Raw genomic sequence first — 22,592 nt, forward strand, 5'->3', positions numbered from 1 at the left:
AATGGTGGCAGCACAACAGGAGAGGGGAACAAGGTCCAGTCATCCAAGTTCCTTGACTTAAGGAAACTGCTCACCTGATCTGCTTTGAGCAGAGCAGGTGGGGACCCAGAGCCCCTCTGCGCACCACCCCCACCCCCACTCTCAGCAGCTCCCAAAGTCCTTAGTGACTCCATCAGGTCTAGATTGGGAGAGTTGTCTCTGCGCAGGGCCTGCGTCAGGGCAGCGGCTATGGGGATCCTGAGAAGTGGACAGGTTTAAGAGGAGTCTCAGGCCAGACAAGAGGCTGTGGTGAGACATTAGGCCGGGGCAAAGGAATTGTGGAGGAAGTTCTGACGTTGGCATCTGGGGGGATGGTAGTGTTGCCCACTGAGAGGGGCCCTTGCTAGTTCTGATGTGCTCGGTGCTGATCTAGAAGGTAGCCTGAGAAATGCACAGACAGGGGGGGCTCTGCTTTGCAAAAGGGTCCTGGTTACTGGAACACAAACTGGCCATTGAGGCTTGAACTCCATGTGCCAGGGACTGGGAAGGGATCTTATCTTAGAAAGCAGAGAAAGGCTCTAGAGAGGGGCATGTTGAGATGAGATAGGGGGTGCCGCTTTCAGACACATGGATCCCCCCACGCACATACCCCAAGTCCTCTCAGAACAGTGCGTTTCCCTTACCAGCCAGGACTGAAACTCCTTTGTCCTCCCAGGCTGAGAGAGATTTGATTTCATGTCGTGGAATCATGATGATTCCATCAAGATTTCATGGATGGGTAGGGGTGCAGGCCAGGGACCTAGGTCTACAAGCTGGTCCAGGGAGGGTGGGGGTTGGCACAGGGTCCTTCGTCCTGCGTGGGAATTCTGGGGCAAGAGCAGGGTCTAAAGCAGGAGGGGTGGGGTTTGGGGTTGCGGTAGACCTGGAGCCTGACTGCTGTTGTCAAGCCCCAAATTCATGGTGACCTGTTAAGTGTTCTAGGTCCAGACTGGGTCCCTGGTTGAACATCCTGGTCCTGGGTCTGTGTTCAGAGTTCTCGATGTTGGGTCGGGAACTCTGGTCTGGGGTTGATGGTCCAAGTTCAGGTCTGGTCCTTGTCTCCAAGTCCAGGGTTTAGTGTCATTACCATGGTCTAGGTCTGGGGTTGGAATCAAAGTTGGGGTTAGTAACCAGGATGGAATCAGTGTTTGAGGTCATGATCCAAAAACTAGGTCTGGGATCCTGTTGGGGGTCTGAGGTCAGTGTCAAGGTCTGGGTGTGGAGCGGGGACAGGACAGAGGGTTGTGATCTCAGGTCACAGAGTCTAAGACAGTGGTCTGAGGTCTGGGCTTGGGGTCCTGTTTGGAGCCTGGGGTCAAGAATGTTATCCAGCTCTAACGTCCGGTCGTGGACTTCGACCAAGGCCCAGAGGTCAGGGATTATGTCCAGAGTCTGAGGTCCAAGTCCTGGAAATCATGTTCTGAAGTGTCAAGTCTGGGGCGAGGGCTGGGGTCTATTGTGGAGTCTCGGATCCGACTTGGGATTCGAGTTGTGGTCAAGGTCTGGGTCCAGGGTCTCCTTCGGTCCCGGGTCCACGGGGAGTTTCAGGTCTGGAGTCAGGGTCACGGCCCAGGTCGGGGTCGGAGTCGGGGGTCAGGGTCAGGTCTGAGAAAGGGTCGGCCGGCCCGCGGGGGTCAGGCTCGGGCCAGCCCGCGCGGCCTCCAGGGGGCGCCGCCGCCCGCCCGCCAGCCCGCCCGGCCCCTCGCGGGCTCGCTGGCGCTGTGCGCGGCAGGCGGGGCCGGAGGCGGCGGCGGCTCCGGGGCGCGGGCGGCGGCGGCGGCGGTGGCGGCGGCGGCGGCGGCGGCCCGACTGCAGTCCCGGCGGGAGCGGAGCGAGCCGGGGCCGGGCCCGAGCCGGCGCCATGGGGCGGCGCCGCCTGTGAGCCGCGGCGAGCGGAGCCGCGGGCGCCGAGCGGGGCCAGGCGGGCGGCGGCGCCCGAGGCCGACGGAGCGGCCGGGCCGGGCCGAGCGCGCCGAGCGGAGCGGAGCGGAGCCGAGCGGCGGGAGAGGCCGCCGCCGCCGCCAAGATGGCGGACCTGGAGGCGGTGCTGGCCGACGTGAGCTACCTGATGGCCATGGAGAAGAGCAAGGCCACGCCGGCCGCGCGCGCCAGCAAGAAGATCCTGCTGCCCGAGCCCAGGTGAGGCGGCCGCCGGCCGGGCCCGCTCCCCGAACCCCGAGCCCGCGGCCCCTGACCCCCCACCCCCCACCCCCACCCCGTGCCCCAGCCTCCGCTCGGGGGCCGGCAGCCCCGGCCGGACCCCTCGGCCCCAGGCCCAGTGCACCTGAACCCGGAGCGCCCGGCGCCGGGGCTTCCCGGCCCCCTGGCTCCCCGAGCCGCGCAGTGCCCCCTGCCCCGCTTCCTCCCTTCCCTTCGTACACGCTGCCTGCCCTCGTCTCCGTCAGCCTCGCGCCCCTGCTCTCTCCCACGGGGCCCCCGTGCTGCCCTCCGTGCCCCTCCCGGGAGCCCTCGGTCCCCGCGCGGTCCCCTCCTCTGCCTGCCACCGTCTACCTGGCCTGACTCCATCACCCATCCCTTTGCTTTCCCGACTCCCAGCACCTCGCCTTGGGTTCCACTACCCCCTCTCCTAGGCCCCCTCTGGTGGGCACTTGTGTGAGGTTTGGGGGAGACAGCAAGTCTTCCCGGTCTTCCCCACCCTTCTGGTGGGTCACCGGCTTGGGGTAGGGTTTGAGAGTGCTTTGGGGGCCAGCCTGGTGGTGGGGAGCAGGGTGTGGTGTGTGCCCCTGCCCCGTGGGGGGGAGACACCCCCTGCCCCTCTCTCTTTCAACTCCTTCTGTGGCGGGCCCTGCGTGTGGTGCCCTGTGGGTGCTGTTTGCCAGAGGACATCCCTGCACTTCTGCAGTCGCTGGACCACAGCTGCCACCTCTCCGTGAGACAGCTGATGTCACTGCACCTGTATCAAAGTTTAAGCTGTTCGGGATGTAGGCGCATTCCGTGCAGGATATGGACCACTGCTGAGGCTTGTCCAGCATTTTATGGCTTCTCGAGTATTTTCCTATTGTTTGAGCCTCAGGGCAGCCCATGAGCAGGTAGGACAGGTGTGGTTTTGTCTCCATGGAACAAGTGGGGAAGCTGAAGCCCCAGACGTGAGTGGCTTCCCTAGTGTCACAGGTAATCCAGGGTGGTGCCTGGTCACGAGATCAAGGCTTCTGGCTTCTACTTCCACGCAGGCCTGCGCCGAGGCCTGGCCGTTCTGCATCTGCCAGAGCTGTGTGCCCCGTGATTGCTCATGCCTGAGAATTGGCATGCTGGAAGCCTGGCTGGCCTGGGAGCCTGGGCCTGTCCTGGCTGTGGTGGTCTTATCATGTGACTTTGGGCAAGTCCCTTCCTGTTTGTGGGCCTCGGTTTTCTCATCTGTGAAATGTGGATAGCGTGAAATGGGGGTTGGGACCCTATGGCGCCCTAAGTGTTTGAAGCCGAGCCCAAAGCTGCAGGGAGTGCCATGCCTACCTCTCCGGCACCCTTCTCTGTGCCCTGTTCGCTGGGTTTCGGATTGACTGAACACCACCCCTGGGAGAGGAAAATTGGTCTGCATTTTGAAAAGGCCGTTAGGGCCCTTTTTTTCTAAGACATTTGCAATCAGATTTCTCAAAACAGGAACCAGGCTGACTGTCAGCTGGGGGCTGTCCAGGGAGCAGCGACAGTTAGAACAAAAATGAGTTCAGAAATGACAAAGCCACGAGGGAGGAAGCGGGGCGGGGGGAGAGAGTCAACCTCTGGAGCTCACAACGGCTCTCCTTGGTGGCTGCGGTGTTGAGACCCTCCTGCAGGTTGGAGTTCTGCAAAGTGTCAGGCAGAGCCTTTTCTGGAACTCTCTGTGTTTGGGTAATCTTTCCCCAGAATGCATTGCTTCTGATGGGGCCCCGCCTTGGGTTGGCTCTGCAGGTGTTAGAACCCTGAGAAACGAGCTGTTCCTCTTTTCCTGTCCCCTTTACCATCTGTGGTAGTGATGGTGCTGATAGGAAGGATGGTGGAAATTATAATAATTTGTTATTTATTATGACATCTGTCATCTCAGTTGATCCAAAAACCAACCTGTGAAGTTGGCAAGGCCATGCCTTGAATGTAGTAGCTGCTCAAGAAACGTCAGGACCCGGTGATGCCTGGAACCAGGCTGTGAGTTTTAGGGGAACAGCAGGAGACCAAGAGGCAGGTCCCGTGGGTTCTCCTATGGGGTCACCATCCAGCAGCACAGCGTCGGACAGGTTGCGCACGTCTGCGAGATGGATAGAGGCTCTGGCAGTCCCTGTCAGCGAGCGAAGGCCAGGCCTCCCCTCCGTCAGATGACATGCCACCTTTTACTTTGTGCTTCGCACACCCTGTGGGTCAAATGTCTCTTGCCCTGGAAGGTTGTGATGACTGTGTCTCACGTTTGCCTAGCGCTTCCCTGTTGGCAAAGTGGTTTTTACTCCCAGCTGTGGGAAGCAGGCACAGCAGGTGGTGTTCTCCCACTTAATACTTGAAGCAACTGAGGCTCAGGGACCGGAGGAGGCTTAGTCCCGGAGGTGAGCTGGAACTCGAACTCAGGTCTCTGGACCCCCTGTGACGTTTCATCTCCTCTACACACCCCTGTACACGTCTGCTCTCCCCTCCAGCACCCCTTGTCCAGGGAGTCGTGGTCTGGGCTCCGTGATCTCAGTGCCCTGGGCTGTCCGCTGCCGTGGTTCGCCAGGCTCAGCCCGCACCCCATCATCTGGGACAAAATGGAGTTGCTCTGGCAAAGCTAGTGCGTAGAGGAGGCAGCTCCTGCCTGGGGTCACGGCTTCCCCTCACCCACAAGGTCAGGGTCAGGGAGAAAGGCCGTGGTTTGTCCATGACGAGGTGCCATTTGGAGCTGTTCCCACCTTGGGGTGGTCCATCTTGGCAGCCTCCCTGCAGCTGGTGGCCAGGTTGTGGCTTGGCCCAGAGCTGGGGCTGGCATCCGCGCTGACTTCTCAGGGCTAGGAGCAGGAGCTGCCGGGCAGGCACCATGCCACTTCGAGTTGGCACAGGGTCCTCCCCTTCTGTCACCGTATAGGACCCGAGGAAACAGCCCCATTGCTCGGCCTTCTCATGGTAGGAGGCAGTGTCGTGTAGCTAGAAGACAGGAGACCCGGCTTCTGATCCCACTGCCATACCAGCCTGTCCCTGTTCCTGCCTGCGCCTGCCTCCCTCCGTTCCCAGCTCGGGAAAGCCAGGGCCGGCCCTGCCCTGATGCCCTCGCCGTGCTCCCTCCGCTCTCAGGCCTGTGGTCTGTGCTTCTCCCCGAAGGAGCTGCTGTCTCCCTCCACCAGCAGCGGTCCTGTAATTACTGTCATTTGCTTAATATGACCACGGAGGCCGTGTGTAATTAATCTCTGGGCTCCTGGCTGAGGAGCCTAGCTTGGGCGGTCCCAGGAGATACCCCTGCTCTCCCTGGTGACAGCAGCAGCCCCAGCAGCAGATTGTCGGAGCCGGGTGCCTCTTGCAGCCTCCCATTTTCTTGGCTCTTTCCTGGTCCCTCCCCCACTGTGGATTTCCTCCTTCCTGCCCCTTTCTGGCTTCCCCGTCTCCCAGCCCAGGCCAGTCTTCCTCTGCTGCTTCTTCATTCCTGTTAACTCTTTGCCTCCAGGCTTCCTGCCCTTGATTTGGGGGGGCGGGGGGGAAGGGGTGCAGGGGAAGGTTTCTCCCTTCCTCCTTCACTTCTCCATCACCAGCAAAACCCTGCTGTTTCCAGCCTTACCCTCACCCAGAACTTTCCACCCCAGTAGTAGATCTCCTCCTCAACTCCCCACCCCCCAAACAAGGTGATCTTTTTGGCTCTCGCTCCCTCTGGGCCTTTGAAGCCCCTGCTTTCCTCAGGAATGGGCCTCTGGGACGTCTGTTCCCATCTGTTCTCCTTTCCAGAACATGGGGTTTCACACTGTTGCCGTTAAGTCGCCTGCCTGCCCGCCATTCCGTCAGTAAGTGGCTTTGAAGGGAGCGTGAGCATCGCAGGTTGGATCTGTGCAGGGGAATCTGGGCTCTGTCAAACCAGGAGTAATGTGTCCTATTAATGCACGATCAATTCCTAGTAGTAAATTCCCGGTGACGTCAGCTGGAGGCACTCTGCAGCCGGCGTCTCCTCCCCGCCCCGGGCACCCAGGGGCTGCGTGCGCACGGCTGGTGCTTCCAGGATATTCTGCTCCTGCCTCGGAACAAACAGCAAAAGCCAGGAGCGCGTGAGAGTCTTTCAGGAACGCGCGGCCTCCATCACGCCTGCCCCCTTCTTCCTCGGGGCCACTGTCCTCTCCGCGGGTCACATTAGACAGACTTGTGTTCAAGTTATCACTAATCTGTTTCAAGCAAGAGACCCTAAAAATGACCTGTTTGGCTGCAGCTTTTTTCCCAAACAACAACCTTCCCTCTCTGCATCGCTGCTGCGTCTAAGGGTAGCGTCTGTGTGGGCAGAGGAGCGGGGTTTCAGAAGCGAGCTTTCTGGTGGTGAGGTGTCAGCAGCGCTGTGTCTGAGTGGGGCGTTCTCGGACCCTGGAGGCCGTCCGGGTCGGGGTCAGGGTCAGCCCCTTCCTGGGAGCCCCGGGCCAAGGAGGCCTGGAACTTTGTTCTTGGTGCGTTTTCACATAATACCAGTAAATTGCAGGGTGTGGGTGCTCCTGTCACGTTAGTGCAGAAGCCGTGACGTGTGACCGGCCGCCAGCATGCCCCCTTGTGCACATCCCGCGGGAGCCGCTCTGTGGCCCTGGCCCCGGCACATCTGCAGGGGGCTCGTGTGTGCGCTGCCTGGTGGCTGTCACTGGCTCTTCCCTGGCCCAGGGCTCTTCCCTGGCCCAGGGCTAGGTCTTTCCCATTTGGTATGTGGCCCTGTTCTGGAGCTCGGCTCCGAGGACACTGTGAGCCCCAGGGAGAGTCATTGAGAAATGTTAATAAGAAGCCCCAGGGGACTTCCTCCTACTGCTGCCACCTCGGTGCCAGGTTTCCTGGAAATGCCACAGGGGAGCTGCTGCCACGGCCTCTGCTCCACTGCCCTGTTACCTGGCCTCTCCCGGAGCGTGGCGGTGCCAGCTCGCACCGTCCTGGGGTTTCGTGACCCCGGCACCCCTGTCACGCAGGAGCACGGGTCCCCTGGCTCGGCCTCCTGGGAGCAACGCTGCCTGCTGCCTGCTGCCCACAGCACGGGCAGGGAATGGAGGGAAAAGCACCTGGGACTCGAGTCTGGGGTCCTCGGGGACCCTGTGCCTCGCTCTTCTACAGAGGTTGAGGGGAGGCCCCTGCCTGGTGGGACAGCTTTTCTCAGGGAGAGCTGGACGTTGTCTCGTTTTCTGGCCACTAACTCAGTGTGGGATTCGGGGCGGGCTTCAGCTTTTAGCCGAGATTTCTTCACCAGCCAAACAAGTGTGTTTGCTTCGGGCCCGTGCTGTCCCTCCCAGTCTACACACAAGCTACCGTCTGTGACCCCGTAGGGGAGTCACCTGTGAGGGCCCAGATCAGCTCGCCAGGCCTCTGTGCCACAGAGCCAGGGACCTTGCCTTTCTTATGAACCACGTGGTTCCAGAAGCTACCGGAAGTTCTCCCCCACAGCCCTCACCGCCTTCCTGCCTGCCGTCCTGTCACCCCTGCCCGCACTCCGGGCCGGGAGGGAGGACGTGCTCTCTCCCTCCACGTCAGGCTTGGCCTGCTCCTCAGAGCAGCTGGGGCCGGAGCGAGCAGCCCTGGCCGAAGGCAGCAGCAGGGTCTGGCAGCTCCCTGTCGTGGCAGGGCCGGCCCTCCTGCCAAGGGGTCCTTGCTACTTTGTTGGGGCGCGTATCAGCCTCTGCACACCCCCCCCGCCAGTCCCCGAGGCAGATCTCCATGAGTGTGTGAGGCTGGTCTCTGAGCAGAGGGTCCTTGCAGCCCCTCGCCTGACGCAGGAAGTGCTCCAGGCCCCAGCCCTGGTCAGAGCGTGCCAGTCCAGTCAGGAGGCCCCCTGGCCATAGGACGTGGAAGGCGTGGAACAGAGACCCGAACAAAACCAAGTAGCTCAGGATCACGTTCTAGAAGAGGCGCAGGCCTTCGGATCCCAGGAGGAGGGCTGCCTCCCTGGGGGGACGTGAGCTGACAGCTCTCACGGCAAGGCTGGCATCTTGGGAGAGTGCCGCTGTGTCCTCTCAGGCTTTTTAAATGGCCAGCATGGTGGCAAATTCAGCATTTTGTTGACATCCTCATTTCACAAATGGGGAAACTGGGCGTTTAAATTCTGTGACTAGCCCCGGCCTCCGGGGAGGGAGGTTGGGGAGAACCATTTGGAACTCAGGCCTCAAGCCCTTCCCCAGAGAGACTGAGAGCCTTAGGGTCCTTCTGGCTGGGAAGAGGCAGGCATTTGGCTCTCCTGACAACCCCTAGTTGATCTGGCAGCCACGTGCTCCTGGATATCAGAGTTGTTGGCCTGGGTGGGGGCGGGAATGCTGCTCTGGGCTCGTCGCCACTCTGGACTCCACCAGTATCAGGGAGCGGGTGTCGGAGACGGAGGTGACCCAGCCCAGGAGGCCGCCACCGCCCCCCGTGCCAGCCTGTACGCGCCACCCTGGCGGGAGTATGTCCCGTAACACGTTTTTCTAACCTGCCAGCTCCCTCGGCTGCCGGCCCCATGAGAACAGACAGGAAGCCCTAACGTTCTCGCTTTGGGGGCCTTCCATTCAAGGGCTCTGCTTAGTCTGATCTCGTGTTTGGGTGGGGGGGGTGTTTATTTTATTTAGAAAACATTTTTTTCTTTTTAAGGAAGAAAGCGAAGTGCTGTGGGCTGGGAAGAGAGCTGTGGCCGTCCCATGTAGCTTCAGAGGGGAGGCGGGATCTGGCCACCCGGGCCCCACTTTCTGCTCTTTCCTGGGCTGAGCCCGAAGCAGAGCCACTGGGAAGGGAGAAGGCTGGGCCAGAAGCCGGCTCCCTGAGAAGCGACCATCCTGGCTCCCTCGTCTGCAGGCCCTTGTAAAGGGTGCATTTCCCTGGCGAGTCCAGTTCCCGGTTGTTCTGGGGGCTACCGAGTCCTGTGGTGGGAAGTGGTAGGCATTGCCGTTGTATTATTTTTGCTAAGCTGGTGCCAGTCTCGCTGGCTCCCAGGAAGCCAATCTGGGGCCCAGGCAGGCTTCCCAGTGCCTGTCCCGGGGGCCGAGCCCAGCGGGCTGGTGGGGTCACCCTTCACGGGCTGGAGTCACTTTGCCTGTCATCACATCCACCCGTCTGGGCATCCCGCCTGGCTGCACCTGACCACTGTCTGTCCGTTCACCTCCGTGGAGGATTGATGTTTTGTGATATTTTTTTCCCACTTGATTACTTTGTCCATCCCCCCACAATGTCCCAAAACACAGAATTGGGTGCAGACGTGGAGTGCCAAGAGCTGAGCCAAGGGGTGGTGAGGATCCAGCCTTCCTGGACCAGTTCACAGGTGGGATTCGGGCACTTGGCCCTCGTGGGGTTCCCAAGGCTCTGAGCTCGGCCCCTAACTCCTGGCTGCTTGGTCTCAGGACCCTGCCAGGCCTTCTCTGCCTTGCTCTGGGCCCCCTGCTGTGCTGCGTCCCGCACACTCCTGGCTGCTCCCCCTGTCCTCCAGAAGGGAGGTTCTGTGCTCTCCCTCACAGGGAGAGGAACCGTGGGGCTCCGGGCTCTAATCTGCAGGCCGCAGGGCAGGTTGGTCAAGCTCATGCCCTGTGTGAAGCAGAGCGGGCTTCCCAAGTGCCTGTGCATCCCTGTGAGTCCCGCGGGGCTGAGGAGACGTGTTCTTGTTGGGGGCTGGTGGAGGTGAGCTGGTGTGTGCCACTCCGGTGTGGGTGAGGCCACGTCCTGGCCTCGGAGCCCCTGTACGTGGTGGAGGGCGTCCTTGCTTTCCCCGGGGGAACCAGCTCTGAGGCAGCATGGGGCCACCGAGCCCCTGGCCCTCAGCGGGGAGCGCTCCCCTTGTTGGCAGGAGTCAGAGGATGGGGACACAGGACGGCTGTCCTGGTCATCACACCCTCCTTCCTGTTGGAGACAGCTTTTGGAGGCTGTCAGAGCATCTTCCAGTCTGAGAGTGGGGAGCAGGGGAGGGAGTCACTGCTTAGGGGCTGTGCTCCTGACAGTTCCGAATGCTTCCACTACCTTGCGCCGCCTTTCCCTGCTGGCTCAAGCTTGAGCAGAGGCCTGGGAGGGCTGGGGCCTGGGCTTCCCCCTAGACCGTCTCAGAAGGAGAATGCTGAGGGGACAGGGGCAGGGGTCCCCCGCCTTCGAGCCCAGGCCCAGAGGCTGGGCAGCGGCCCCCTGGGAGCACTCTCACCTCAGGCATCTCTTCAGGGGCGAAACCCTGGCAGGCCTGGCCTGCCGTCCCTCTGGCCGGTCAGTTCTTCCACCCGATGGCCCGGGCCTGCTCCCCCCCGCCCCCCATTTCTTTCCCTCCTTACTGGTCATCCCTCTTGTGTCGTCCCCACCTGGGCTTCCTCCTGCGGGTGCCTCCAGTGGACTCCGTCTGCCCTGGACCGAGCCCCCTCCTGCCTGATAGCCTCTTGCTCACCCTTGGCTGGGTCTTCCCCTGCTTGTCCCCACATCCCCCCATGTGCCCTGGGCTTTGCCACCTGTTCACATCCTGTTTGCACAGAGGAACCCAGTGAAGTTCCTCCTCCACACAGCCTCTCCTGACGGCCCAGAACACTCTTCCCTTCCCACGTGTCTCCCATGAGGCTTCGTCACACACCGTCTAATGTCTTAGGGCCACAGATGCAGAACTTGTGCCCTGGGAGGGCCTGCCTGGAGGGCAGGAGTGCGTGGAACCTTCCAGTAGAGGATTGCAGCAGGCCCTGGTGACCCGCGCTGGGCTCCAGGAGGGGTGCGGGGAGGGGAGGCGCAGAGCCCAGACTCTCTCATCCTGGTCCTCACCAGCTGCAGTGTCTTTTATCAGTGGCCTGCCAGTGGCCCCACATATCATAAGGGCCATGAGCATTGCGTGGGCTCAGGTGTGCCTGCCCAGCTCGGTCCTCAGTGTAGGGCTGGAGTATTCCTCAGGAGCCCGGGCTCGGGCAGGCCAGAGTGATTACTGCTGGCCAGTGTGACAGGCGGGCTGGCCAGGCTGGAATACAGGTGGCCCAGGAGAGTGGAGGAGGGGACAGCAGGATACCACTGAGGCATGAAGGGCAGCCCCATGTCGCTTGCCTAGACAGTCCTTGGCGCTGAGGGGGAGCTCTCGGGTGGGGAGTGCTGGGTTGGGCTTCTATGATTATGGTGGCCAGCCTCTCCCCTGCTGCCCTCCCAAGCAGCCCAGGGGTAGGGGGTTCATGTTTCATTAAGATGTTTGGGACACAGGAACTGACACTTGGCTTTTGTTTTGTTTTTACTGTGTGAGAACTTTGAGATATGATTCATATGACATAAAATTCATCATTTTAAAGCGTACGATCCAGTGGATTTTAGTACATTCTCTGCGTTGTGCAACCCTTGCCCTATCTCATTCCGGAACATTTCCATCACCCCAGAGAGAAGCCCCATACCTGTTAGCAGTCACTCCTCTTCTGTCCCCCAGCCCCTGACACCCACTGATCCGCTCTCTGTTTCTGTAGATTTGCCTGTGCTGGACACACGAGATAAGTGGAATCATAGACCTTGTAGCCTCTTGTGACTGTTCTCAGCGCGCTGCGGTTCATCCGTGCTGTGGCGTTTGTGTCAGTGCTGCGGCCCGTTCTGTGGCCGAGCGGGATTGTACAGTGAGGTCAGACCCCATCTTGGTTACCATCATCTGCGGATGGTGAGGCCTGGCTTGTGAGGTTGGCCAGGTGCCCGAAGCCGGCGTGAGACGGTACTGGGACCCGACTTCTGAGCAGCCACCTGCTGGCCGCCCCAGCTTTGAGGGACAGAGCCTGGACAGGCAGGCCCAGGCTGGTGGTTGCCTTCCCGGACAGAGCGGTGACACTTTGCATTCCGGGGGAGGAAGCAGTGGGCTTCCAGGGCAGCAGGGCCAGTGGGCCTGGCGGGAACCATGGGGGCCCTGGCTCACCGAGGCCCCCCTGTCTCACAGCATCCGCAGTGTAATGCAGAAATACCTGGAGGACCGGGGCGAGGTGACCTTTGAGAAGATCTTCTCCCAGAAGCTGGGTGAGTACATTAGGAACTCTGCTAGCCCCGAGGACTTCCACCACCATCCAGCTGCCCAGGCCCTGGGAGGTGGGGGGCAGGAGGACCCCGAGGCCGCTTTCCTACCCCCAGCCCGCTGGTCGCCCTCTGTTCCCCTCTCCCTGGAGGTTTGGCCTCCTTTCCTATGGGGCAGGGCAGCAGAGAGCATCCTGTCTCCCAGGGTGGCAGCAGGACTGCTCAGGGCCATGACCCGTCGTGCCTCCCAGCCCCTGGCTGTCGGCTGTGGGAGCCCCGTGAAGGGGGTGGGGGCCCAGCAGTCTTCCAGGGCTGCTGGGGAAGTTCCTCCTTGGGGTTTTTGTTTTTGAGAGTTGCAGCTTCCCCTTGGCCCAGGCACAGCTGCTGGGGCCGTTGGTAGAACTGACAGGAAGGGGCGGGGCCCTTCCTGTGGCGCCTGCCGAGCTGTGGTCGCCACCCCCGCCCCCATGGGCCCTCTTTGTGAGCAACCTGTTTTGGCTGTCCCCTAAGATCCTCCTCCAGTGCCCTCATTTCACCAGCCGCTGCTGCAGACCTGGCCCACAGGGCAGGCTTGGGTTGGGGTGGGCCTCAGGGAAGCCGGGCTGCAGGCGCGCGGGGCTCTGATCTGGGCTTCAGAGAGCAGGATCTCAGCTCTGAAATGGGAGTGGCCTGGCCTGGCCAGATCAGGCCCTGGAGGTCAGTCTTGGGGAGTCAGTATATCAAGAAGCCAGTTTGGGTCCCTGGCCTGTGCTGTGTGACCTCGGGCACATCGCTTCACATCTCTGAGCTTGCTGGTGTCCTCACCTGGGAGTTAGGACTCAGAAGCCCTGCTGCCTCGGACTGTTGGAGGGCCGGATGAGGCAGCCTTGCCCACTGGGAAGCCCAGGTCACAAGTTACTCAAGGCCAGGCCGCCCTCACTGGAGGTGACGGCCATGTGCTCTGGCAGCGGTGCCCAGGCAGTGCCCCCAAAGCGGCATGGAAATCGCCCAGCGCAAGCCTGGTCCCCCATGTCAGGCTGGAGGGAGTGGGCACTGCCCTTACCTCTGCTTTGAACCTTCAGTGCTGCTCTGGGGCCAGGCCTCAGGCCCCCATTCCCTTGGAGGGGTGAGACCTGTGGGGGGCTCCTTGGAACCCCTCCCGTAGCTTGTCCCACCTCTTACCTTCCCCAGTCACCTCCCGCCTGTCTTTCCCAGGACCTCGCATCGGGTAGAAGAGCCCCAAGTTCCACTCACGCCCACCTGACAGAGCCCTCTGCACTCTGTTTCTGTAACTGTCTCTCGGGGCTGCTGTGAAAATCAGCCAGATACGGAGGGGCACCACATGGGGGGGTCCAGGGAGAGGCCGCCCTGGGAGACTGCCTCCCCCTGCTGTGCTCTGGCCTGACCCAGGTGGCTCAGCAACTGCACAGCCTGTCCAGTGGGCGTGTCGCCCTCGAGCAGCGGGTACAGGCCCTGGACTACAGCCGAGGGTGGGCAGCCAGAGCCAGCCCGAGCCTCTGCCTCCCCAGAGTGCCCATCACATTCCAGCCAGCACCCGAGGAAGCAGATTCTGGAAGGGGTGGAGATGCAGGTGCCCCTCCCCTAGAAGTGAGAATCTTCAGTTGGTGGTAACTTTGGAGGCCACCTTGCCCAGGCCCTGCCTACGGCAGAGACCACCTCTGCCTCCTCGTTGGCCAGTTCTGCCCACACATCCCCCCGTGATGGGAAGTCACGCTCCAAGGGCTGTGGCTCCGTGTGACCCGACACCCTTGCTTTCAGGGTACCTGCTCTTCCGAGACTTCTGCCTGAAACACCTAGAGGAGGCCAAGCCCTTGGTGGAGTTCTATGAGGAGGTGAGGCCCCTGCTGCCTGGAGAGAGGGGAGGGGGTTGGGTTGACTCTGCAAGCGCCTCCATGTCACCTGTGGGCATCTTGTCCCCTAGATCAAGAAGTACGAGAAGCTGGAGACAGAGGAGGAGCGCTTGGCTCGCAGCCGGGAGGTCTTCGACACCTACATCATGAAGGAGCTGCTGGCCTGCTCCCATGTGAGTGCCCCAGCCAGCTTGTCCTCGGGCCCAGACCCAGCTGCCGGCCCATAGCGGCCTGGGCATTGGGATGGGATGCAAGGACCCTGCGGAGAGTTCACAGCCACCTCTGTCTTCCCCAGCCCTTCTCGAAGAGTGCCACTGAGCATGTCCAGGGCCACCTGGTGAAGAGACACGTGCCTCCGGATCTCTTCCAGGTGTGTACTGGGCCTAGTCCCTGCTGCCTCCCGACCCAGCCAGGGTCACCCTTGGGCGGCTGAGGTCACGGAGCCTTGTCAGCTCCTAGTCTGGCTCAGTCACCAACCTCCAGCTTCCTCCCTTAGCCATACATTGAAGAGATTTGTCAGAACCTCCGAGGGGACGTGTTCCAGAAATTTATCGAGAGGTGAGAGCAGACACATGTGGGAGGGGAAGAGGAGGAAGAGCTGCTCTGAGAGGGTGTGGACGGTGTGCAGGAGAAAAGCCAGCCCGCTTCGGGCCCGGGGCACGCGGGTCCTGGGCCCCACTAACGGCCCTGGCAGACACCCCTCAGAGGTCGGACAGGCTCCCGGCTGTCACTTCCTACACGCTCCCGTCCTGCCCTTCTTAGCACCGGGCATCACCGAGTCTGTCCCAGGCGATTCTCCAGGGAGTGAGGGACCACCTAAGTGTGTTTCCTTCTTGTGGCCTGTTTAGCACCTTGCCAGGCCCGTCTAGGCTGAGAAGCATCAGGGTGACGGTAGGGGTGGGCACAAAAGGACACAGTGTCCTCTGTGGCCAGAGCTGGCTTGGTGGGAGGGAGCTGTAGGCCGACTTCAGCTTGATGTAAAGAACAGCTTTCTGAGGGTCCCAGCTGCGCAGCCGTGGAGTGGGAGCCTCGGGGAATGAGTGCTGTGTCGCCGGGGGCGTGCAAGCAGGGATGAGATGAGCACTGTCAGAGCTGTGGTAGCAGGAGGTCAGGATCAGACCGGAGGGCCTCTTCTCCGGGCTTATCTTCTCCAAGCTTATCCACCACCTGACGGCAGGAGGCCAGGCTCCACCTGGGCCAGTGCAATGCTTAGGCAGTCCAAGAGGGGACACTGAGGCTCGGGACCCCAGGCAGTGGCCATGATATGGGGTAGGCTTGCACCCGGCATCATTTTGCCCGCTTTCGAAGCTCTTTGGACCCCTGGGTTCTTCTCTTACAGCGATAAATTCACACGGTTTTGCCAGTGGAAGAATGTGGAGCTCAACATCCACGTGAGTGGGCTGGTGGCTGTGGAGGACTGTGCTCCCTCCCTCCCTGCTGCCCTCCCCAGGGAGCTGGGCACCAAGGCTTGGTCAGGGCTGGAGAGGGCAGGGCATTCTGCCCTTCGGCCCCCAGGCGGTGTTGGGGGGGGTGGGGGTGGGAGGTCCATGCCGGGATCCCAGTGGGGGTGGCTCGGGGCAGGTAAGTGCATATGCACCCCCCTATGGGACTGGCCCCCTGCTGCCTGGGTGTCTTTGCCCCGAGGCAGGGCCCAGGCAGCCCACAGTGACCCCTGCTGTTGCCACACCCACAGCTGACCATGAACGACTTCAGCGTGCACCGCATCATCGGGCGAGGGGGCTTCGGCGAGGTCTACGGGTGCCGGAAGGCCGACACGGGCAAGATGTGAGCGCCGGCTCGGAGCCAGTGTCGAGCGGGAGGCCTGGAGGAAGGGAGGGCTCCCAGGGATGTCCGTGGGGATCGGGGCCCCCAGGTACCAAGGGGGCAAATCTCTGCGGAGGGCTCCTGGTTCCATCCGTCCCGTGGGTGTGCGCCTCGCCCCACAGGCCCCAGAGCCCCTGACTCAGCAGCACCTGCCCCTGCTGCCTCTCCGTCTGGACGCTGATGCATCTTAGGCTTGTCGCCGTGTCCGGTCTTCACTGCAGGAGCCCCGAGGACAGCCCCCCGCCCCTGCTGCCCCCCAGATGCAGCCCCGGGCTCTGCATTGAAGGTGCGTGTGCACTGACTGACCGACCGCCCCTCCCCTCCCCCACCAGGTATGCCATGAAGTGTCTGGATAAGAAGCGCATCAAGATGAAGCAGGGGGAGACCCTGGCCCTGAACGAGCGCATCATGCTGTCCCTCGTCAGCACTGGGGTGAGCCGGGAGGGCCCGGGCTGGTCACTGCCGCAGCCTTTGGTTGCAGAGCCGGGCGCGGCCCGCTGACCGCCCCTCCCGCGCCCTCCTAGGACTGCCCGTTCATCGTCTGCATGTCGTACGCGTTCCACACGCCAGACAAGCTCAGCTTCATCCTCGACCTCATGAACGGTGAGTGCGTGGCCTGGCCCCAGTGGACCCTGGGGCGGGGGGCCGGCCAGGGAGCTGAGCTGCCTCTGCGGGGCTGCCTCCCTCAGGCGGGGACCTGCACTACCACCTGTCCCAGCACGGGGTGTTCTCCGAGGCCGACATGCGCTTCTACGCAGCCGAGATCATCCTGGGCCTGGAGCACATGCACAACCGATTCGTGGTCTACCGGGACCTGAAGGTGAGGCCCCGGCCCCTCCCTGCCCGCAGCGCGACTGGCACAGGGCCTTCCGGGACAGGCCGGCCGGCTGCTCCCTCCCTCACCCTCCCCACCACCGAGCCATTTTCCGAACTCGGGTTTTGTCACTGGGGGATGGAGGAGAAGACCCTGCCTGGGGCCTCGTCCCCAGACACCCTAACCCTCTAGGGTGACCTGACCCTAGCTGGCATCTTGCCTGGCCAGACCCTGTCCTGAGCCGCCCTGGGGGCAGCTCACTAGGCTTCCTCCACAGCCAGCCAACATCCTTCTGGACGAGCACGGCCACGTGCGCATCTCAGACCTGGGCCTGGCCTGCGACTTCTCCAAGAAGAAGCCCCACGCCAGCGTGTGAGTGCCCGGCCCCCCACTCTCCCTTCCTGCACCCTCTGCCCGGCCCACTCATGGCCTCCTTGCTTCCACAGGGGCACCCACGGGTACATGGCCCCCGAGGTCCTGCAGAAGGGCGTGGCCTACGATAGCAGTGCTGACTGGTTCTCCCTGGGCTGCATGCTTTTCAAGTTGCTGCGGGGGTAAGTGGGCTGTCCCAGGTGGGCGGTGGGAGGGAAGAGAGAGGACCTCTTCTCCAGTCCAGGTAGCAGCCTAGGGGAGGGGAGCCTACAGCTGCCTGGGTGTTAGGGCAGCACCGTCCCTGGCTTTAGATGAGGATCATTGCTGCTGCCTGCCTCAGTTTCCCCATTCCTGTCCTCTGACCTTGTGCCTCTTGTCTAGGCACAGCCCCTTCCGGCAGCACAAGACCAAAGATAAGCATGAGATTGACCGCATGACATTGACAATGGTGAGTGTAGGGAGGCTGGGTGGAGTCCACGGGGGGCACGGTGGGGCTGGGGTCTCCTGTGTGTGTCAGGGTCCTGGACTCTTGGTTCTCACCAACTAACAACAAACTCTGGCCACTCATCCTTACTCTGGCCTCCTGCCCCAGAACCTCCCCATCCCTGTGTTGTCAGAACAAACATGCCTGCTGGGGTGAGTGAGGAAGCTGGGCGCTGTCTCTCTCTCTGCTGGGGGCCAGGACTCTTCTTCGGCCCCTGCCAGTGTCCACTCCTCCCTGCAGGCTGTGGAGCTGCCCGACTCCTTCTCCCCTGAGCTCCGTTCCCTGCTGGAGGGGCTGTTACAGAGGGACGTCAACCGGAGACTGGGCTGCCTGGGCCGAGGGTGAGTGCGGGCGCACTGTCCTGGGCCACTGTCCCAGGCCGCCCTCCCTCCATGCCACTAGGCCGGCCAGAGGATGAGGCCTGTGTCCCATCACCCGAGCCCCCTCCTGGTGCCAGCCTCCTTTGAGGAGCTCACGGGCTGGGGCATGACCAGCCCCATCCAGTGTTCTCAGGGGGCAGGGCTGCCTGGGGTCACAGCTGCTGGAGCTGGCTGGGGCCGGCTTCCAGAAGGGACCCCTGTAACAAAGAAGGTGATGATAATGATGATGACAAGAGTTTTTGGTATTTATTAAACATTTACTAAGTGCCGGGCATGATGTTGCAAGATTTACAAATGTGAAAACTCACAGCAGCCCTGTGGTGTGGGAACTGTCGCTCTCCCCGTTTTAGAGATGAGGAAACAGGCTCAAGTTTAAGGAACTTGCCCAAGGTGACGGAGCCAAAGCATGGCTGCCCTGGGAGTCAGCCTGGGCCACCAGCTTCAGCGCCCAGATGTGGCCCCGGGCCTGATGCCCCGCATCTCCCCACAGGGCCCAGGAGGTGAAGGAGAGCCCCTTCTTCCGCTCCCTGGACTGGCAGATGGTCTTCTTGCAGAAGGTACCAGCCCGGGTTGGGGCGAGGCGGGCGCCCCGGAGCCCCTGCCCGGTACTGACGCCCAGCCTGTGTTCTGCTGCAGTACCCTCCCCCGCTGATCCCCCCTCGAGGGGAGGTGAACGCTGCTGACGCCTTTGACATTGGCTCCTTTGACGAGGAGGACACAAAGGGAATCAAGGTACTGGGCCTGCCCCGGCCTCTCCCACCTGAGCCCTGATTCTGGCCTGTCAGGCTCTGTCAGCGGCTGGGCCTCGGGCTCCTCCTCCCCAAACATGCCTGGCGTGGGCGCGGGCGGGGGGGGGGGGGGCTGCTGGACCAGACCCCTGCCTGGGAGCCCTGGGGCTGGGCAGGCCCGTGGCTGATGGATGTCCCTGCCCTGTCTGCTCGCCGAAGTTGCTGGACAGTGACCAGGAGCTGTACCGCAACTTTCCCCTTACCATCTCCGAGCGGTGGCAGCAGGAGGTGGCGGAGACGGTCTTCGACACCATCAATGCCGAGACGGACCGAATGGAGGCCCGCAAGAAAACCAAAAACAAGCAGTTGGGCCATGAGGAAGGTGAGGGTTCGCGGCTGCCGGGGGCACCCACTGCTCACTTTAGAGACAAGAGACAGGCTCAGGTTTCGGGAAGCCACCCGAGGTCACAGCCAGCGCCGCCGAAGCCGGATTCAGAGCCGGGCGGGCCTGGCTGAGTCCGCCTCTCGCTGTCTTGCGTCAGACTACGCCCTGGGCAAGGACTGCATCATGCACGGCTACATGTCCAAGATGGGCAACCCCTTCCTGACCCAGTGGCAGCGGCGGTACTTCTACCTGTTCCCCAACCGGCTGGAGTGGCGGGGCGAGGGCGAGGCCCCGGTAAGAAGCGGGCTGGGGGCTGGGAGCCCGAGAGGCCGGTGGCCGGTGCCGCGTCCTCACCGCCCCTCCCGCCGCTCCCGCCCCGCAGCAGAGCCTGCTGACCATGGAGGAGATCCAGTCGGTGGAGGAGACGCAGATCAAGGAGCGGAAGTGCCTCCTGCTCAAGATCCGCGGCGGCAAACAGTTTGTGCTGCAGTGCGACGTGAGTGGGGCCGGGGCCGGGGGCGGGCGGGCTGGGAAGCTAGCCGGGGCGGACCCCCGCCTGACGCCCCCCCCCCCCCCCCCCCCCCGGCACTGCAGAGTGACCCTGAGCTGGTGCAGTGGAAGAAGGAGCTGCGCGACGCGTACCGCGAGGCCCAGCAGCTGGTGCAGCGCGTGCCCAAGATGAAGAACAAGCCTCGCTCGCCCGTTGTGGAGCTGAGCAAGGTGCCGCTGGTCCAGCGCGGCAGCGCCAACGGCCTCTGACCCGCCCGCCTTTTATAAACCTCTAATTTATTTTGTCGAATTTTTATTATTTGTTTTCCCGCAAAGCGGAAAAGGTTTTATTTTGTAATTATTGTGATTTCCTGTGGCCCCAGCCTGGCCCAGCCCCCAGGGGGGGCCCCGCTTGCCTTGGCTCCTGCTGCCACCAACCCAGCCACTGTCCAGCTGCCCTCAGCCCTGACCCTCCAGGGGCTTCCCCTCCCAGTGTCTTCCTGTGGGGGGGGGGAGAAGGGGGGAGCAGCAGCCCCGGCAGCCCTCCTGGCCCTTCCCCGGGGATGATGCCACACCACATTGTGCCCCCTCAGGCTCTGGGCTGTGCTCTGAGGGTGGCCCATCATCCCCTACCCCGGGGGAGGCCGCAGCACAGGGATACTACTTGAATTTTCCCACCGCAGCCCCTCCTGCGCCAGGGGCACAGTCCTGCACTGTCCTGTCCTCCAGCTGTTTGGTGGAGGAGGGGCCCATGATCTCCCTGACGGCAGGGCCTTGCCACCGTGACTTGAGCTCCTGTGCCCTTGCTCGGGAAGAACCCCTGTGTCACTGGCTGCCTCCATCCCCACAGTCTGCGGACACCGAGGGGCTCGAGCAGGAGGGTGGCATTGGCAGCAGGTCCCGCTGCCCACCCTGCAGTCCCCCCTTCCTCCCACCCCAAGCGCCCGGGCTCAGGGACCACAGAAAGGCAGCTGTGGGCTGTGTTACAACTGGCCTCGCCTGGCCCCAAGGGCCCCTGGTCGCCTGGGCTGGGCCAGGCCTCATCCGCCCAGGACCAGAGGGGACCAGCCTGGACAGGCCGGGCAGCACAGCAAGAGGGGCCAGGTGGGGCCAGCCCTCGCCACCCCTGGCCGGTCAGTGTGCCCCCCGGGCTGTCCAGCCTCACCGCCCCATGTCCTGTCAGTGCCACTGCCCAACGGGGCGCCACCCCACCCGCCGCATGCCCCCTTGTGCCAGTCGCGCTGCCGTGTGTGGTGTCGCGCCCTCTCCCCCTGGGGCTGGGTTGGCGCACCCTCCCCTCCCATCTACTCACTCCCCAGGGCATTCCTTTGCCGATTTTTGAATGTGATTTTAAAGAGTGGAAAATGAGACTATGCGTTTTTATAAAAAATGGTGCCTGACTTGGCTGTGTCCGATTCTTTTGTGCCCAGTGACCGTTTTCAGCTATCACTGGGCCGGGGCCTGAGGGGAGAGGGTCTTGGTGGCACTGAGTCCCCTCCGTGGCCACGGCAGGCATCCGGGGCCAGCCTGCCCTGGCCCAGCCCCTCCCCGGAGTGGGACGGGGCTCCACGACTCTGCCCCTGCCCCCAGCTCATCCTCCCACCCTAGGGGAGCAGAAGGAGTCTTCTCCCCACTGTCCAGAGAAGCAGGAAGAGGTGCCTGCAGTTCGGTGCTTGGTGTCCCATGTGGACTGGCTGATTGAGCACCCTGGCTGGCCAGGCACTGTGCTGAGGACACCCTCTGGGCAGTCAGACAAGCACATCTGCCCTTGGAGTCACACGGCAGCCTGTGGGCCCTTGGACCTCCCTGGCTTTAGCCTCCTCTTTTGCCTTGCTGTGCCGCCCCCTGTAGGGGTCCCTGAGGCCTGAGGAATACCCCAGTATTGGGCCTCTACCTGGAGGCTCTGCTCAACTTCGGTTCCCCCGTGCCCTTGCCCTTGAGGCCCCTTTGGGGGGTGTCCGTTGCTGTCCACTCCATGCAGGGCTCTGCTGGGCAGGGCTGAGGGGCCTACATGCAGAGCACAGCATGGTGGGTGGAGAAGGTGGGCTGCTGGGCGTGGAATGCTCTGGAGGTAGAGACTGAGACTTAGGAGGGAAAGGCCTTTGAGCTGGGCCTGCAGCATTGGGGTGGGGAGTTGGGGGAGAATGTTCCTGATGCTAGGAATGGCCAGGCAGTCAGGAGTGGCTTAGGTTAGGAGCACTGTGGGAAGGAGCCAGCCTGGGGGGCCCTGAAAACCTGGCCCAGAGCCCGGGGCGCACTTAGTGACGAAGATGCAAATGGACGTGGGTTCTGAACTTGGATAGGCTCTGGGAAGTCCCTGAAGGCTCTGGACAGGCTGGGTGATGAGGGTGGGTCGTAGAACAAGTCTCTGATAGATGCCCAAGATGCAGGGAGGGAGGCAAAGGATAGGAGGCAGTGAGACAGGCTAGGGGGCACTGCTTCTGTCCGGGGGAGAAATGCAAAGAGAGGAAGAACACAGCCCACCAGGAATGGGCCCCACTTGGGTCGGGAGATAGGAGTCCAAGAGGGCCCACAGGGAGGTCTATGGCATATTCAGAGTTAGGACAGCCAGGGAGTGCAGCCTGGGGGAAAGAGGGTGAATGTGACCAGATCTGGTTTTAGGTAATGCTCATGGGATAGCATGGAACACCGGGGCACAGAGATGTCCCAGAGGGAGCTGAAATGCAGTCCTGGGGATGGTGTCAGGGTGACAGTAGAAACAGGCTTTCAGCAGAGGGGCAGCCCTGCTTGGGGGTTGGAGAGGGAGAAGGGGTCCTAGAATAGGGCTGAGAAGGCAGTGGAATTAGGACTAACGCCGGTGGAGAGTCATGTTCAAGGCTGCAGAAATCAGGAGGGGCCCAGCCAGAGAACGTGCCCTTACATTTGGGTTGAAGAAGCTGGGGGAGGAGAGAGCCCTTTTCAAGGAAGATGGAGGCTAGAGAGGGCTGCGGCGGGGTAGGGTGGCCTGGTGTCCAGTTTTGGACGTTCAGAGGCCTTCGAGCTGCTCTAGAGCCAAGGACTTCACAGTGACCTGATGACACCACAGGGTGGAGTGGCAAAGTGCTCCCAGATAGCACAGGAGCCACCTGCCCACAGTGAGAAGGCAGGCTTCACGGCAACCAGGCCCTCCCAGCCCAGAGACTCAGCTCAACCTTCTAGATCAAAATATGTAGTTAGGTATTTTACCA

The 22,592-nt window shown here is 62.1% G+C and overlaps 1 protein-coding gene across 2 annotated transcripts; it reads left to right on the forward strand.

Annotated features, from left to right (window-relative positions):
• The first annotated feature begins 1,947 nt into the window (after nucleotides 1-1,947).
• GRK2 (G protein-coupled receptor kinase 2) lies at nucleotides 1,948-20,804 on the forward strand. Of its 2 annotated transcripts, none has more exons than XM_057317432.1 (21): nucleotides 1,948-2,157; nucleotides 12,008-12,084; nucleotides 13,837-13,910; nucleotides 14,000-14,101; nucleotides 14,224-14,298; nucleotides 14,425-14,486; nucleotides 15,268-15,319; nucleotides 15,622-15,713; nucleotides 16,085-16,184; nucleotides 16,277-16,355; nucleotides 16,442-16,572; nucleotides 16,844-16,938; nucleotides 17,013-17,120; nucleotides 17,320-17,386; nucleotides 17,663-17,763; nucleotides 18,293-18,359; nucleotides 18,439-18,534; nucleotides 18,750-18,912; nucleotides 19,073-19,209; nucleotides 19,301-19,411; nucleotides 19,510-20,804. In XM_057317432.1, the coding sequence occupies exons 1-21, from the start codon at nucleotides 2,045-2,047 to the stop codon at nucleotides 19,672-19,674; spliced, it is 2,067 nt and encodes a 688-aa protein (XP_057173415.1). In that variant the 5' UTR covers nucleotides 1,948-2,044; the 3' UTR covers nucleotides 19,675-20,804. The 2 variants fall into 2 exon arrangements, with proteins under 2 accessions (XP_057173415.1, XP_026338869.1); XM_026483084.4 differs by having other exon boundaries at nucleotides 1,949-2,157; nucleotides 19,298-19,411.
• Nucleotides 20,805-22,592: the final 1,788 nt, after the last annotated feature.

This window comes from Ursus arctos, unplaced genomic scaffold (genome assembly GCF_023065955.2).
Source record: "Ursus arctos isolate Adak ecotype North America unplaced genomic scaffold, UrsArc2.0 scaffold_23, whole genome shotgun sequence".
Lineage (NCBI taxonomy): Eukaryota > Metazoa > Chordata > Mammalia > Carnivora > Ursidae > Ursus > Ursus arctos.

What these genes read in the sequence shown, in the direction of transcription:
- GRK2 (XM_026483084.4), top strand. Translation starts at nt 2,045, where the DNA reads ATGGCGGACCTGGAGGCGGTGCTGGCCGACGTGAGCTACCTGATGGCC. An exon ending in ATCCTGCTGCCCGAGCCCAG is followed by an intron (nt 2,158 to 12,007) that starts GTGAGGCGGCCG and finishes CCTGTCTCACAG; the next exon opens with CATCCGCAGTGTAATGCAGA. An exon ending in CTGGGCTGCCTGGGCCGAGG is followed by an intron (nt 17,764 to 18,292) that starts GTGAGTGCGGGC and finishes ATCTCCCCACAG; the next exon opens with GGCCCAGGAGGTGAAGGAGA.